The sequence below is a fragment of the Nesoenas mayeri genome (genome assembly GCF_963082525.1).
Source record: "Nesoenas mayeri genome assembly, chromosome: 1".
Lineage (NCBI taxonomy): Eukaryota > Metazoa > Chordata > Aves > Columbiformes > Columbidae > Nesoenas > Nesoenas mayeri.
Genome location: NC_137541.1, coordinates 39348229 through 39365248, shown reverse-complemented (window position 1 = coordinate 39365248; position 17020 = coordinate 39348229). Strand labels below are relative to the sequence as shown.

General features: G+C 50.8%; 1 protein-coding gene across 2 annotated transcripts; it reads left to right on the top strand.

Moving 5' to 3' along the window:
• Positions 1 to 7146: 7146 nt before the first annotated feature.
• Positions 7147 to 16127, top strand: DNAL4 (dynein axonemal light chain 4). 2 transcript variants are annotated; one of them, XR_013922575.1, is made up of 6 exons: positions 7147 to 7251; positions 8177 to 8397; positions 9642 to 9725; positions 10923 to 11021; positions 15126 to 15251; positions 16111 to 16127. XR_013922575.1 is itself a non-coding variant. In XM_080350798.1 (4 exons), the coding sequence occupies exons 2-4, from the start codon at positions 8326 to 8328 to the stop codon at positions 11085 to 11087; spliced, it is 321 nt and encodes a 106-aa protein (XP_080206924.1). In that variant the 5' UTR covers positions 7147 to 7251; positions 8177 to 8325; the 3' UTR covers positions 11088 to 12085. The 2 variants fall into 2 exon arrangements, 1 of the variants encoding a protein (XP_080206924.1); XM_080350798.1 differs by lacking the exons at positions 15126 to 15251; positions 16111 to 16127 and having other exon boundaries at positions 10923 to 12085.
• The last annotated feature ends 893 nt before the right edge of the window (positions 16128 to 17020 follow it).

The following is a 17020-nucleotide window of genomic DNA, read 5'->3' as shown; positions in this document are numbered from 1 at the left end:
AAGAAAGAGAAAGAAATGGAGGATGGTGGTGGCTGGAGGAGCCCCAGAATCCATCCCCCAGCCTCTTGGGCAATGGATGGGGTTGCTGCCCTCACCTCCACCTGGGTTCCCTGCTTTGAGCTGCTGCCAGCCAGGGACAGGGCTGCTGCCAGCCTTGGGACTAGGGGTGATGATGTGGGCTGGTATTTTCCCTGTGGAGTGCCTGAGTATACGCTGTTTCCACGCCACGTGGTCACCAACGTCTTGATATGTGAGTGTATGTGTGTGTGTGTGTCTAGGGGGGTGTGAGGGTTATTTCAGGGGTCTCATGGTTGCTAAATGCAATGTCCAGCTTCCAGCACTCCCCGCTACCCCAAATCCCACTTTGTGCTTTCGGCAACGGCTGCCCCCCAGACTGGGGCAGATGAAGTGGGCAGAGAGGACAGCCCTGCCACCATCACCCCCCCAGCAGGATCCCCACCAGCAGTGCCGCAGCTCAGCCCACTGTGGGGGGACACAGTGGGGACGGCTATAGCCCTTGTGCCAAGTGGGAAACACTGTGACCTTTGTGGACCCTGCTGAGCTGCCCCCTCTTCCTCGCTCGCTTGCGCGCTTTCTCCAGTGCACGTTCGTGAAAGGGGCCCCTGATGTGCGCCTGTGTTGGGACGTTTCTTTTGTAAAGCTGATTGTGGACAATAAACGTGACGTTTTCTGTTCAAACCTCCCATGGGGCATGAGGTTGCTGCAGGGACAGAGGGGACCAGCCGGCCCAAGCTGAGGTGTCCTTTGCCAGGATGCTCAGGGTGGCATCCCTGGAGTGAGACAGCTGGCCCACAGCTGCGTATCTGGCATTACAGAAATATCATCATGAGCACCTGGGTATTGTTGCCTTCTGGGGGATGGATGTCACAGTTTGGGCACCCCTCATCTACCCTGTCATGGAGCAGCATGGGGTACAGGCTGCTGTTGAGGGCTGGGGGGGAAGCACCACGCTGTGAAGGAGGAACTCCCATCCCCATGACAAAGAAGCAGAAAACAGTGGGAAATCATGGCCCCCAGGTCAGACTGTGATGGTGAGGAGCTCACATTGGGTATAAGTCTAATTAAGTACTAGTAATGAGTTCCTGACCTAGCTAGGCTCCAGCTGGTTTGCCCGCGGCACAGTTCTTTGAGCCGTCTATTCTAGAGCTACCTGTAGCCAGCTCTGCATAATGCTTTTGCCCCTCGGTGGGTCCTGTCAAAGCACAACTTCACCAATATTTGGGGAAAACAGCATAAAGCCAGAGGACTCAGTTTTTCCCAGGGCTCTGACATCGCTGGCGTGCTGGTGGGGTCTCCTCACTGAGCTAGAACTGTTCCCACTTCTTCTAAAGGGTATTTCATGCCATAAAGCAAAGTCTGGGGCTCTGACCTTCAGCACATCTCATCAAAGCTGGTAGGGTTTTTTTGAAGAAGAAAATAACAACTCCAAGTACGTACTTCAGCTGGAGTGTAAGCTCAAGGGCTTTGCTAAGCTGGAGGCTTACCCTCATGTCGCTAACAGGAGGGGGTTCAACAGGTGACCTCTGCTCCTGTGCCCAAGTGACAGCAGCCTAATTAGTAAGGATAGCACTTTTTAGAGGAGGAAATGTCCAAAACAATTGCCACAAACTTAGGAGGAGGTGAAATAGTGGGGGAACCGGTCTGGAAAACTCTCTTCTTAAGACTGCAGGAGCCCTGCAAGGGGGCTTTTAGGGCTGCCAGCCATGGCAGAAGACCTGCAGGAGGATGTACAAAGGTGGAAACAGCCTGGCTGCTGGGGTGGGCTACTGGCATCAAAGCTGTTTCTCTGGAGCCTGGAAACCCAGCCCATGCCAAAATCCGTGTGAACCCCCATCAGAAAAGCAGAAACAAAGGGGACATCAAGAGATACTCAGGCAGGGACTTCGGCACTGCCCTCAGCCTCCCTGTCAGACAATGCTGGTGCGATCCCAACCCCAGCCATGTCCCTGGCACATGTGGATCTGTCACTGCTGGGACAGGAGAAATGGAGGAGCCTTGTGGCACGGCTTCTGCAGGGTGACCTCTTCTCCCAGAGGGCTGGGCAGACCAGCGGGGACGCAGGAAAACTTGATGTAATTTATCCAGATGTTTTAAAAGCTTACAGGAAAAGCCTCTGTATAAGGCTCTTCAGGAACCAAAGGCATTACAGAGAGATTAGAAACTGGTTGGGAGACAGAAAATCAAGAGTAGGAATAAATATTTGATTTCCATCCTGCCCCGGCTCTCTGCAGGAAGCAGAAGCTGCTTCTCACCCATCTGGGGAGGAGGAGAGCAAAAAGGGACCATTTATTTTTGGTAAGCTGAGCCTCTCAAGAGCTGTAAACCTAGGATGGAGCTTAAAAGGTGGAGGAGAGAACAAATCAATGACGTTGCTGGCTGGAAGGAGTAATTACAATGACTTACACATATTGCTTGCTTCTAAATTAACCAGCAGCACTCAGGAGAAGCCTTGCATCTCTCTAAGGGGAGCCGGTTGGAAAACAACACGTCGCACACAGAAGAGACGAGGAACAACAAAGTCACCCTGAGGGGAGGTTAAAGAAGGAAAATTTTAACAGCAGCATGGAGAAGGTTTTGGGGGAGACAGGCAGATGAGATGGATACCGCCTGTATGCTCTCCTCTGTCTTCCCAGCAAGGGGCTGTTAACATGCTTCAAGGGGAGGAGAGGGACGGCCATTGCCCTTCCTAATCTGCGGGTCTCACTGCTGTGGGGCTTTCCGTCAGCCAAGGGCTCAGCCAGACTCAAACACCACTCCCCTTGAACGGAGCTGTCCTGCAGGGAAGCCAATGAGGTCAAACGTGGCAACAGGAAACCTCCAGGCCTGATGGCTATTAATTATCAGGTTTGAAAAGAAAAACACCAGGATTCCTGAACCCCTCCAGCCCCTGCCTGATTTTCTGGAGGGCACCACCAGGCTCTGTCTCCCCGGGACACATGCAGCCCCGGGACCTCCATTTAGAGTGGGCTGCGGGGAGCTCCTGTGCTTCGGGGAACTCCATGCTCGCAGCTCATGGCTCCCTGTGGTGCGTCAGTGTCCCGGTCCCCTCAAACCAGGTCAAGCCAGCCCATACTTCATCCCCCAGGAGGTGACACTTCCAACATCCCCTTTCCTCGCGTTGCCCTAGCAATGGGGGGCTGCACTAATTGCCTTCCTGTGCCTCTCCATCCTGCCAGGAGCCTCCTCCGCTCCCTCCCCACGAAGGTTCATTAAGACTCGTGCAGCACTCACATGGGGAAGGGGCTGGGCTTCCAGAGGATCTGGCACAGGAACATCCTCATGCGACTACCGGTGCTGCAGCAGTGGCTCTTACTATAGGTAGTAGGTATGGGATCACGCACAGGGCACTGCCTTGTCCAGCAGCCCAGGGGATCCAGCTCTCCCAAAGCAGGTTGCTCTCTCCTGTAAGAGTTGGGGTTGTTCAGTCTGGAGAAGAAAAGGCTCCAGGGAGACCTTTTTGTGGCCTTTCAGCACTTAAAAGGGGCTTGTAAGAAAGATGGGGACAGACGTTTTAGCATGGCCTGTTATGATAAGACAAGGGGTCATGGTTTTAAACTAGAAGAGGGGACATTCAGGCTGGATGTGAGGAAGAAATTTTTTACAATGAAGGTGGTGAAACACTGTCCCAGGTTGCCCAGAGAGGTGGTAGATGCCTCATCCCTGGAGACATTCAAGGCCAGGCTGGACAGGGCTCTGAGCAACCTGATCTAATTGAAGACGTCTCTGCTCATTGTAGGGGGCTGGACTAGATGAGCTTTGAAGGTCCCTTCCAACCCAAACTACTCTATGATTCTCCTCCATAGCAGACCAGGCTGCTTTTGGCTGCCAACCGCTCCTGCACACCAGCCTCCCCATCACTGCCTTCCCTCAGCTCAGCACAACATGGTGGGACTCTAATCCCAGTGAAATGTGGCTTTAGCATCCACACAGGGCCTCCTGAGTGCTCCTCCTGCCTCCAGAGAGCTGTGACCATCTTACCCATCCCGGGGCAGCTGCAGGGCAGAGCTCGGTGTGCTCCACTTCCCCAGGCCCTCTGGTGCTATCTCGGCCTGTGGCCGACAGGTAGGACAGCAATCTCTAGCCCCCTGCTTTATTGCAGAGAGGATACAGGGCACGGCAAGGTCTGTGCCCATGAGATGACGGGGAGGTCCCAAAACCTGGCCAGAAGTGGCCAAGGAAAGAGTCTGTGGGTGCCCTCAGCCTGATGAAGAGTCAGCCTGCCATCCAGTCTCCTACCATCAATGATGGAGACAGCTAAAAGAAAACATGAGGCAGTATATATGTTCTAGATACATGTATTTTGCGGTCAGCAGTTGCATTTCTGTTTCTCAGCTAAGGAGTACAACACAATCTAATGTCAGGCAGCAAACAGCCGTTCTTTGTTTTAACGCATTTCACTGTGGCTGCTGAGAGCAAAGGGCTGAAGAGTTCCCATCTGTGATTAGTGGCAAGTAAGAAAGGACCAGCCAGAGCAGAGCAACCATTGCAGTTCCTTAAAGATCCAGAGGGGCCAATCAAACCCTTGCTCTGGACTCACCTTCACCTACAGAAACTAAAGATCAGGTGATGTGAAGCCAGCTGTGTATCTACTTTTTGCACTAGCAGCTAAAGGGACAGGGATGTGCTGGCTGTGTTGGCCCAACAAGGCTCTGACTGGCTTGTGGCACTGTAGAGAGGGCACCCATGGAAACCCTGCACTTGAGGGTCCACAAACAAACCGCCTACATTTTCCTAAACTGAAGCCATTGCAGATGGGGACGTGCCAGCAGGATGCTCTCCTTCTTCAGGTGGTATCTCTACCTTGCATCCATGCTGTATCACACACCACAGTAAAAACCAGTGTCCACATCTTTGGATCCTCTGCAGTTTTGGGTTTGGCCATTTTTCCTTAGCTTTTCACCTGGGAACCGCTGATGAATAGTCCTTACAACCAGCACTTCCCAAGGGAAACACTCTCTGGGGACACATTAATGAAAAAAAAAAACCACATTTAATTGAACCCAGAATCATACATGCATGTGTGCTTCCCCTCCACACACACAGCCAGAGCCATACACACACAAACACAGCAGCTCATGCTGACTTGCTGCTTAGTAGCAAAAGTGGGTGAACTACATAGGGATTAAAGCATTAAAAAAAATACGGCAAGAATACAGTGCTTGAAAGCACTGTGTCCCCAGAGAGATTAGAGTAGCTGCCTGGAGATAAAGTAATGATGATGGAAAGATCTTCCTCATAGAGATTCTATTTCTAATTATCTCCTCTAAAAAAAATTAAAAATCTCCCAGCTTTTATCTGTCTCTTGACAATTTTAGTGCTGTGCCTGCCTCATTGCAAGAGGCCAGCGCTCACTGAAAGGAGGAAAGAGAAGGAATCATTGCAGGAGGCAGGAGCGGCTGGAGAACAAGGGGGACAGGAGGCAGCACTTCATTTCTGTCACCACCGGCAGCAAAGGCAGAGAAAAACAAATGATGTGTGTCGTCTTTCCAAGCCCAGAAGCAGCTCTGCTGCCTCCATCACTGCTTTGTCAGGCAAACGACAACCAGGAGGTCTGATTCACTGTTATATTGGTGGAAGAGACAACAAAATGTCCTCCCTATGGTTACAGGGCAGAGCTGGGGGCTTGGAGATTATGGTGAGTGAAGAGGACTTCTCCATGAGCTGGCAGGGGCAGGAGAGTGCCCAGCTTGTTCCTCCCCCACTCTTTTCCTCCTCAGACAGCTAGAAAGCAATTACTCTTTTAGCAGACTGCCAGCAATGAGGACATTTCAAATAGACACCAGCCAGAAGGCCACATGGAAGATCTGGCCCACCAGCTACTCTGCAAGACAAGGACGGGTCTTGATGGAAACCCACGCACCACGCCCAGCAGACGGGGCTTTGCACAGGATATGTCTTTGCCCTCCGTATTATCCTGGAGTTTGCTGCTTCTCCACCTGTACTGGTTTCAGACAAATACAATTCTAGACCCCTAGGAAACCATTTAAGCCCTGGTTTAGAGGCAATCAGTGTCTGCCTAGTGCGATGTAGAGGCAACACACGTTTCCCAGAGAGCTGAGAGACAAGGAAAACCCCAAAGCAGCCATTAAAAACCTAAAGGCCGTGGAAGGCAGCAGAGGGGTGGCGAGTCCAGTGCAGATGGGCGTTAGTGCTACAGGAGCTGTTTGCAAACTCATAACCCACCCTCACAGCATCACTTTCTCCATTTGCATCAACATGCAAACGTGAGCCCGTCCCATAGAATGAAAACACACAAACCTCCCTAATTTCCCCAAACTGCTCCAATATTTATCTTTGCTGTTTAAATCTAAAGGTAGAACTAGGCCCCAAAAGGGTTTTAAGTCATAAAAATGTCAAGTCTCCTGATACAAGGGGGTTCATGGGTGCGGCTCGGACCCCGTCGCTGTGGCCAAACCCCCCCTGAACCCTGGGGAAGGCGGGAAGTCCGGGGCCTCGTGGAAGCCCCTTTTCAGGGGCCTTTCCCCAGGCCACGGCGGGGTGTTTAGCGACTGCAGCTCCGCGGTACCGGCGGCCGCTCCCCCGCCTCCGCCAGGGCCACCGGCCCAGGACAGGTGGCGGCGCAGGACCGGCGGCCCGCGGACACCTCACCGCCGCCGTCCCAAGCCCCCGCGAGGTAGCCGGCAATACGGACCACCAATCAGGTGCGCCAGGCAGTGCGCTCACAGCCAATGGACGGCGGGGTAGGCGGGACTTCCTGCGTCCGTTGCTACGACAAGCACGGCTCTTCCTTAGCAACCGGCGCTGGGGTGGTGGTGCGGGCCGCGGCGGCGGAGGTGAGGCTGTGACCGGAGCTCCCTCGTCCCCTTCCCATTGCTGTTTCTGGGGCCGCTTGCCGAGCCCTTCCTTCTCACTCCGCGGGGCTGAGAGCGGCGGGCTGGTGTGAGGGGACTGCTTCGGGTGTGCGGCCTGCCCAGACCGTGTTCCGCTCCCCCTTGATCGTGCCGCAGAGGGGGCTCCCCCGTGCCCTGCCCCTGCCGCCGCTGTGCCCGGTGCCTCCGATCCCGGCTGCCACCCCCACCTCCGGGGCTGTGGGCGTCTATCTGGACTCACGGCTGGCGGGCAGCGCCCAGACCGCCTCCCTGCCTTGTCTTCTGACCGCCGCGGCCGCCGCTCGGCGGCTCCTTCCCGGGAAAGCCGCCGCCGGTCCGTGGGGCAGCCCCCGGCGACCTGCTCGGTCTGCAGCCCCGGGCACGTCTCAGGGAGAAGCTGGTATTGAAGCAGCTCACGGGGTTTGCTCCGCTGCGGGAGGCGGGTGCCAGCCAGGTGGCCTTTTTGTCCTGTGGAGGTTGTGGTGGGGACATCTACAGGTTCCATGTTCCCATGTGAGAGCCGGTAGTCTGTCAGAGTTGATACTTTAGCCAGCAACTCAACATGCTTGGCATAAATGGTTCATCTGGGTGGTGTTGCTTGACACTGTGTTTGTTTTGTTTTCCCTTTTAATATGGGATCATCCTTACCTCCTCTGGGTAGGAGAGGAAGGTGCTTAGTTCTGAGTGAGAGTAGCAGAGGGAAGGGCACAGTGATGTGCAGAGGCCAGTCAGACAGTGCTGTGCCTCTGCATTGCTCAAGAAGAGGCTGGTTGGTAATTAGGCCCAGGGCCATGGTCCAATGTTTTCCCATATGGTCCTCCCCAGCTGACAAATGCTTGGGGATGTGAGGAGCAAGTGCACAAACCAGACCAAAATGTTCCTGTTAAACATTTCCGTCCAGACATGTACACTGATCATATTCTTAAATACTCTTACCCTTTGCTTGTTGAGCACAGTTTGAAACCCTCGCAGATAATAGCATCCTGGGAGAATACTTTTGGAATTAATCAATAGCCATAATGGCCGATGTATTGTTCCCTCATCCCTTGTCGGAAGCTGTACCCTGATGCGGCTCTTACCTCAAGCTCAATTGGTGCTTCTAGGAAGTGCTGTGATCTTGAAGCCTCATTTATGGAAAATTATAGGGGTTTTAAATTTGTTTGCTTTAATGATCTGTAGGATAACTCTCTAAGTGTGTGGCGTGCGAAGATGGTACTGAAAAACAGTAAGTAACTGAGATGGGGCAATATTCTTGTAACAATTTTATTTGCCTTCCATTTTAATTCAAGGCTTGCTTTCTCTTTCCTGTGTTTTTGTTCAAGCAGTGTCCTCTGAGCTAAGAAGTATCTCATCCTGCTGAAGCTGCTCTGCTCGTGCCCTCAGAGCCGTGTTCCTCTCGGCTGTCAGTGCCACAGCACCTTGCTGAGCTCCAGGCAGCCCCTCCACCCCTTCCCGGGGTCCCTGTGGAAGGACCATGGCAGACACCGGGGAGGGGAAAAAGGAGGAGTCTGATTATAAAAGACTTCACAGCTTTCCACTGATTAGGGTAAGAAGAGAAATGCCTTATGTGTTTACCAATGTTATAGATATGAAATTCTACCTGAGCCACAAAGATTATTAAGGGAGTGGAGCATCTTCCTTATGAGGAAAGGCTGAGGGAGCTGGGTCTCTTTAGCTTGGAGGAGACTGAGGGAGTGATCTCATTAATTTTTATAAACATGCAAAAGGTGAGTGTCAGGAGGATGGATCCAGGCTCTTCTCAGTGACAACTAATGGCAGGACAAGGAGCAATGGGTACAAACTGGAACACAAGAGGTTCCACTTAAATATGAGAAGAAACTTTTTCACGGTAAGGATGACAGAACACTGGAACAGGCTGCCCCAGGGAGCTGTGGAGTCTCCTTCTCTGGAGACATTCAAAACCCACCTGAATGGGTTCCTGTGCTCCAGCAGGGGGATTGGACTAGATGATCTTTCAAAGTCCCTTCCAATCCCTAACTTTCTGTGATTCTTACCAACCTTCCAAACTAGAATTTCTCCCCTGACAAGTTGCTGTGAGAATTTGGGTACTGATGGTCCTGTGGAGGGATCCCAGTCATCACCACTACTTTCTACCTGTCCTTGACCTCTGCCAGGGAAATTTATTAGCACTGTTGTTCCACCCATCAGCCAGGGGAAGCCTGGGGCAAAGTGATCCATCTAATAGATTGAACATGCTGCATTTGGAGCCTTGTCCTGTGTTCTGGATACAGCTTTTTTTCCTAGAGGAGCTGGAGTAAAAGATCCTGCTAACCAGCCAGGTAACAGAAGAGGAAGAAAAGGCTATGTAATTTAGAGTTCTTTATTATGCTTATAGCAATAGTTAAGTACTGTGGTTAGAGCAGTATTAACATATTTTCCCTTCATCTTATAACAGAAAAACTGAAAAAAGTATTTATCTACTCCTCTAAGCTGGGCTTACTTAGTGCTAGTCTTAATGCTAGGTAGAGAAAAATTCTACATTGTCTGAGACAAAGGAATGAAGGGGTCAGTTGTAGTGCAATAAGCCATATTTATGTTTACCCTTCTCTGAAACAGTGGAAATACTCGGTGTACAGACAAGCCTGTGCAGCTGGTGATGCCCCCATCTTGAAGCAAGCATTAAAAGTCTCAGGGACCAGCTGCCTTTTTCCCATGCCCAGCAGTCTAGACCCCAGCTATAGCCTGGGCAAAGTAAGGGCTATTTGCTATTGTCTTGTGTCTAGCTTTTATTTTTCTGCTTAGTTCCTCTTGTTTGTTTGCTCTCTCTAGCACACAGACATGCCGGAGGAGATGCGTGTAGAGGCCATGGAGCTGTGTGTCACAGCATGTGAGAAATACGCCACCAACAATGAGGTACTAGCTAAATCCCAAAATGGCCAGCCTTCAGCTGCTGCAGCTCAGGGAACCTGCAGGAGCAGGGCTAAGGGTGCGGGGCAGAGTGGAGTCAGACACTGATGTCCTATTACTCTCTCTCTGCACTGAGCAAGGGTAGAAGAAAGCAAAGAGCTTGGCTAGAACTCAGATTCAGTTCCCTTTGTCAGCAAGACCCATAACAGCACTTTGCTTTCCTGCAAGCTGTAGAGATTAGTAGCAATGACACTTCCCAAACCTTACCTTCTTCCTGATCCTGCCTTGCCTGTGACATGCTTCCACTTGGTTCCTGAAGTGCCCTGTGTCCTGAGGGCTTGGTTCAGAACTGTGTAGAGATGGGCCCTTCTCAACTGTTACTCAGCATTGAGCAAGGCCATCCCCACTGGAGTGGGGAAGAGACTCTTGTTTTGAGGATGGGTACCTCAAAGTCTTTGAACCTTTAGGTACAGTCTGTTAAGTCTTCCCTTTTGGCTTTCAGCCTCCTGAATGAAATTACTGAGACTATATAAATGGGGTGTGATGCAGAACTTACAGTTTTCAGAAAGGTTGCCCTTAACTTTGAGAAGCAACGATAAAGGAAAACACACCTTGCTCTATGGGCAGGGCACAGACTGCTTGTTGCCAGAGCAATTTTGTGTTGGAGCAAGGTAAAGCTATGAAACCAGAGATTCCTTCTGTCCCATCCTGCCTGAGACACCTCATGTCATTGCAAGATCTTCCTCTCTCCTTTTTTAGATCAAGCAGGGTGTGATCTAGGAGAAGTGAGCCTTTAAAAAGTCAGCCTAGTTTCAGTGTTTTGGTAATTAGCTGGAGGAAAAAAATGGACTCCTGTAAAAATAGCTGCAGCTTAGTGACCTGAATCTCCTCTCAACGCTTGCTGCCCAGCATAACTCCATCAGCAGCTGAACCAGAACTCTCGCTTCAGACTGTGTGAACAAGAGAAGTGATTGTGAGATGCGGTTCTTTAATTTCTTCTGGCTGCTGTGTCAGGGGCTGCTGGGAACACAGAGATCTGTTTTACCCTTGAGCATAGCTCTGGGGAGGTCCTGGTTCCTGCGGTGCAACTGCTGTACCTGTTGATTAGTCTAATAAAAGGAGAAGATGATTAGGGGGCTGTTTGCATAAAAATTCACTGCTTGCTCTGTCTCACCCTACACTCTCCTTCTTAACATTCTCCAGAGTGCTGCCAAGATGATCAAAGAGATGATGGACAAGAAATTTGGGTCCTCCTGGCATGTGGTGATCGGGGAAGCTTTTGGCTTTGAGATCACTCATGAGGTGAAGAATCTACTGTACATGTTCTTTGGTGGCAGCTTGGCTGTGTGTGTCTGGAAGTGCTCCTGACATCTGGCTGGGTCTCAAGACTTGTTTCATATAAGAGATTTCTTCCTTCTCTTGACAGATTTTGTACAATCTGGAGGTGGGGCTTTATTTTTAATAGTTAAACGTCAAGATTGGTTTTTTTCATACTGACTAACAGTTCCGTGGGATACATATAGTTGGTGTGTGCGTGCGTATAAACTTGCTAAGCTCTCCTGTCCTTGCTTGTGGGATTTCTCATCTGTCTGTGGCTCTTTCCTTGGTGTTTGAGCCAAAGCAGGAAGGAGATGAGGAACAGGTAGTCTCGTGACACGCTGCAGAGCTGTACAGCAGCACTAGGAGGGGGAAATGAATAAGAAAAGGTGCTGTCTAGCCCTATATTTTTTTTTTCCTCCCACTTGCCCAACGTTGTGTCCTCTCTTCTTTGCCTTCCCCACTATCATGTGGTATAGGCTCTGACCAGCACCTGTCTCTCCTCCTTCCGAATGCTGAGAATACCTTCTTCCCTGCTTCCCAGATATCCATACAGAACTGGCAGTGCCAAGGGTCTCCCTTCGGGCTGCCTCTGGAGGTGTCAGCCACAGGGAAGCAGACTCTGCTTGCTCTTCTCTGCTTCTTTTTGAGGGTACAACAGCTGAGCTGCCTGGGTGTAGGAGGTTGCTATGCAAACTGCCCCCTCCTTTCTCACCCACCGCACACTGACACAGCATGAAAACATGGGCGGCTGACGATGCCTGGGGAGTGGGTGAGAACTCTTCATAAGGCTCGAATGCCTCCCTGTCAGTTCCTGGGGGTGTTGCAAGTGCTGTGTACTTTCAGCATCTTGTTTGGAGGCTGGTAGAGGAAGGAGGCTCCATGTGAGATATCACTTGGTCATCAGAAACCTAACGTCTGTTTGGACTTGCATTCTTTTAGCTTGCTTCATTTTTTTAAAGCTGTCAGTGTCGGAGGATGGAGTGAACATAATTGTATGTTACGTATATGGCTTATTTATATAAATCTGGGGAGCTGTGTTTTTACAATAAAACTTTAGTAAAACGTCCTTTTCTGTGTGTGTTCTAAAATGAAAATCCCGAAGTGGAAGACGAGAAAGAATAGTAGTTCAGGAAATGTGGAAGTAAGCAAGCAGTGGTGTAGCTCAGGTGGAGGACAGTGACAGGTCTCCATCACATGTGCTTCCTGGGTGATTTGGGTACCAGAGACACATTCTCATTCTCACCGTTCGGTTCCTTTCACCAGCGCAAGCCACGATGCTGAGGAAGGTTGCCGGACGTGTGGTGCTGCTGGCCAAAGTCCAGACAGGTGTCAGCAGTGACAGCAAAACTAATGTGTCCTCTGCCCAGGCAGTGCACCTCTGCTCTGACCTTCAGGGTCTTGCATTTGGGTCTTCCATGATTTCTCAGACTTTCCATGGAGAACATCACCAGCAGTACCACTGACACCTTGTGATTTATGAGAGTTCACTGTCCAGTCCATAGTTCAGTTCCAAAGGACCTTTCTGCATTAGTGGCTGTGGTGGATCAAACTGGCGGAGCGTTTTATGGTTCCTTTTGTTCCTTCTCTGAACCTCAGTGTGATGGTAGAGATGTCCTCCCTCCATTTCAACATGTCAGGAGCTCTTATATAATCCAGGAATTGGAATAATATGAAGACAACTAGAAATTATTTCAAATTCGGACCATCTGTGCTGGCTAGGCCTCACATCCTTTCACACAACTCCTTACTGATCAGGTGGAAGGGAACTGCAAGGCAGGGGGGACATGTAACTACCCTGTCTCCCCAAAAATAAGACCTACCCTGAAAATAAGCCCTAGCAAGATTTTTCAGGATTTTTGAGGATGCTCAAAATATAAGCCCTACTCCCAAAATAAGCCCTAGTTACAGTTCATTTAAAAAGTCAATTTAAATAGTGTCCAGGCAGATATACACGTAGAAAAGTAAAATTAGAATGCAGTGTGACAGATGTGACAATGTGATGGCATGACTATTTTTTAATAAATGTTGATTTTTTTTTTGTTCTAGAATAAATGTAGATTGTTGTTCATGTAAAAATAAGACATCCTCTGAAAATAAGCCCTAATGCATCTTTTGGAGCAAAAATTAATGTAAGACCCTATCTTATTTTCAGGGAAACAGGGTAGTATCAGAAGGTAGCTGGTGCCGTGATACCTGCTCTGTGTGGTGGACCACAGTGGCAGGATCACTGTGCAGCGTAGAAGAGTCCAAATCCTTTGAGCTGTCTCTTGGAGTGGTTACTCACTCCAGCTGGCTCCCTTTACATGTTGACTGGCACTTTCTGCAGCTGGCAGGTGGAAAAGCTGATTTGTTGTTCCACAAATTCCTATCTCCTCTAGGTTTTACCCCTGTAGATCCGGAGGGAAAGGTAAAGCAAGCATCTTTGGAGTAGTGGCCTTACCACGGAGCATGACGATACTGTCAGCTATACCACAGTTGCTTTAATTATGCTTCTTTCACACTAATGAATAATTATCTGCTGTGTGCATACGCACAGACATGCTGGTCATAGGCATCTCTGCAGGGTCATGCTGACCTGCAGGTGGTCATAGGGACCTGCTTACCTCAGCACACAATCTTTTGGCCTGGCTGCCAGTCTGTTATCTCTTTGGCCACCAGCTGACCAAAGTTAATGTCTCCATGACCTGTATCGGCAATAGGTGAACGTTAACCGCTCCTCAGCCTTCTCGAATCACGAGTGTGCAAACAGATTGAGGTAAGCTAGGTGTGAATTTGCAGCAAGTCAGCTCCCACGCTGTAACTCCCCCAAGGTAAGTGCAAGGTGGCTTATGGGCTATTTTTGTTTCCAAGGGTAACAGCTTTCCCACAAGAAGTTACCACGAAAAAGCTAACCTGTCTTAACTGGTTTGTGTGCCTGTCATCGGCACTGTATGTGAAAACACAAACCTCAGCTTCCCAAAATTCTGCTGTGAGTGTCAAGGCCCCTGCTCTGAGGCAAGTGTTCAGTAAGACAGATCAATTTTCCTGCCCGCTGCAAGTTGAGCCATGCTGCGGTGGCCTATATGTGTTAGAAGGAAGATTTTCACTCTCTTTTTGCTGTGGAACTGGCACGTTTTTGCACATGCCTGTAATTTTCAGGTGAGCACAACTAATGGATCAGAGATCATAGAATAGTTTGGGTTGGAAGGGACCTTCAAAGCTCATCTAGTCCAACCCCCTGCACTAAGCAGGAACATCTTCAACTAGATCAGGTTGCTCAGAGCCCTGTCCAGCCTGGCCTTGAATGTCTCCAGGGATGGGGCATCTACCACCTCTCTGGGCAACCTGTGCCAGTGTTTCACCACCCTCATTGTAAAAAATTTCTTCCTCATGTCCAGCCTGAATCTCCCCTCCTTTCGTTTAAAATCATGACCCCTTGTCTTAATGTAGCAGGCCCTGCCAAAAAGTCTGTCCTCCTCTTTCTTACAGGCCCCTTTTAAGTACTGAAAAGCCACAGTGAGGTCTCCTTGGAGCCTCCTCCAGGCTGAACAACCCCAGCTCTCTCAGCCTGTCCTCACAGGAGAGCTGTTCCAGCCCTCTGATCATTTTTGTGGCCTCCTCTGGCCCCTCTCCAACAGGTCCATGCCTTTCCTGTACTGGGGACCCCAGAGCTGGACACAGGATTCCAGGTGGGGTCTCACCAGAGTGAAATAGAGGGGCAGAATCACCTCCCTTGGCCTGCTGGCTGCGCTCCTTTTGATGCAGCCCAAGATGGTATGGACCCTTGTCCTGTGTTTTCCTGAAAAAACACCCCTCTGTGATTGATGTTTTGGAGCTTCCAGGGCCTATCTGCTTTTGACTATAAAACTGCAGTCTCTTGCTGGAGGTTTTTACCGTACAAATTTTCAGCAGAAAGCTGGGGAAGTTGACAACAGGTGGCTTGCTATTGTATTCTCTTCTCCCTCTCATTCCTTGCCCCCTGCATATTGCTGCCATTACCCATCAAAGCGTCAGGCTGAGTCAGATGTAGCAAAGGAGATGAAAAACACAGGGTGATGCATCAATGCCAGCTGAAATGACCCTTCCTTATCTGCCTGTCCCAGGAAGCTGTGATAGCAGCTCAGAGGGCTGTGCTTCATGACTTCATCCCTCCCCACCTAGGGGAGATGGACAACATCATTATCGGCTGCCAGGGAGCCCGGACTTATGCCAGCAGTGGAAATGTCCTCAGAGGTACAGCTCCTCCTCCACCCCAAGGGTGACTGGAACCTGCTGGGAAGGGGCGAAGGCACTGGGGAGGTGGAGACAGAGCTGGGGTTGGGGTGGAGATGGGAAGAAAGAGATGCAAACTCAACCGCTTCTCTGTGATGATGTCATGGCAACAAGGTACATGGACATGCTGTCAGGCCGGCAAGGCAGGCTTTGAAGCTCTCCAGCTCTTCCCTGTTGCTGTGCGCTTGTGTTTGAATCTCTGAAAAATCTTTTGGTTAATATTTAGTGCCGGCATTGAAGAGCTAAGGGTGGCAAGTGCCCCACCTAATCCCCCTGCCTCTGCTTTCTGAGGGGATGCTAAATCGGGCTGGGGAGATTGTGAACTCCCCTACCCCCGGGATGGGACTCCTGGTCAGAAGGACGATTTCAGCCCGTAGTGTCCCTGTGCTGCTCTAGGACATGGGAGTGGGGGTTTCTAACCCCCGCCTCAGCCCAGCCTGGAGCTGGTTTGGGGCATTTGAAGGAGGGGGGTCTGCTTCTCTCCTCAGTCTCTCAGGGCTGGCTCTGTAATAAAGAAACCTGTGGCTCTGTTCCAGGAGCCGAGCCCAGCTCCTTTGATGCAAACCATTAGCACATGGGTTTTGTTGGTGTTTTCTTTTTGCTAAGAAATGACCTAATGATCCCATGTTCCAGCTACAACCCCTCCTAAGATGCCTTCTTTCCAAACCATACGTCCGGACTGGATCCAGCAAACCTCCCAGAGCAAGACGCCGCGTTCCCTTCCTCGGGGAAGCCATCTGCTCCCCTCCGGCTCCTTCTGCAGGGCTTGGAGCTTGCCAGCCGGGCTGGAAAGCTCACCTCCTCCTCCTCCTCCCCACAGGCCTGGTTCCCCTCGGCCATCTTGTGTCAGGCACGGGGAAGGGAATGCGGGGCTGGCTGAATCTGGGACGGCTGATGGTGTCAGCCGGAGGCAGTTTCCAGGCAACTGTTGCGTCGTGGGACACGGAGCTGAGAACACCGGGAAGGAACACCGTGTTCTACCACCCAGGAGGGGACTGAACCTGACAAAAACGGAGCCAGCACGGGCTGGTGTGGAGAGGGTGGTGCATGAATGGCAGCAAAGGAGGGTGGTCTCCAGCATATCCCCCTGGCCCGCAGCTCACCTTCCCCTCCCTGGCTTGGAGTGAGGATGTCCCAGCTGGCTGCTGGTACATCACGCAGTGAGGAAGGACTGCCTGATGTACAGGATTTCACGTGCCATTTGCATCCTTTGGGAAATCAAAAAGATTAAAAACATCACTCTGGACTCTGCCCAAGCGTCCCGGGCTTGTCTGAGTGCTGTGCTGATTGCAGGTTGGTCCCGTGCTACTCTGTCCCTCAACAAATCCAAAGTTTCCTCCTCACAAGTCAGAAACAGTTTTTGCCCATGCTGTCCAGCTCTGTAACCCTGGCTGTCACTGGAAAAGTGAATTTCTTGAAAAATCATAGAATCATAGGATAGTTTGGGTTGGAAGGGACCTCCTGCCCTTCCCTACTACAAGCTGCTGGTCCTCCCAGTGCTCAGTGAGTCCTGCTGCCCCTCTGTGCTGATGTCTGAGGCAGCAGGCAGCACCTCAGCTCCTGCTTGCCCACCTTCCCTGCCTGCTTCAGAGGCCCTGGCAGCATTCCCTGGCCCAGCTCCTTACACTGCTCCCACTGATGCTGCTGCTCACATCCCCTTCATTTTGCCTAATTCGAGTGGGTTTTCAAATGGGGTGTGCACAAACGACCTTGGATATATAGGGGGGATG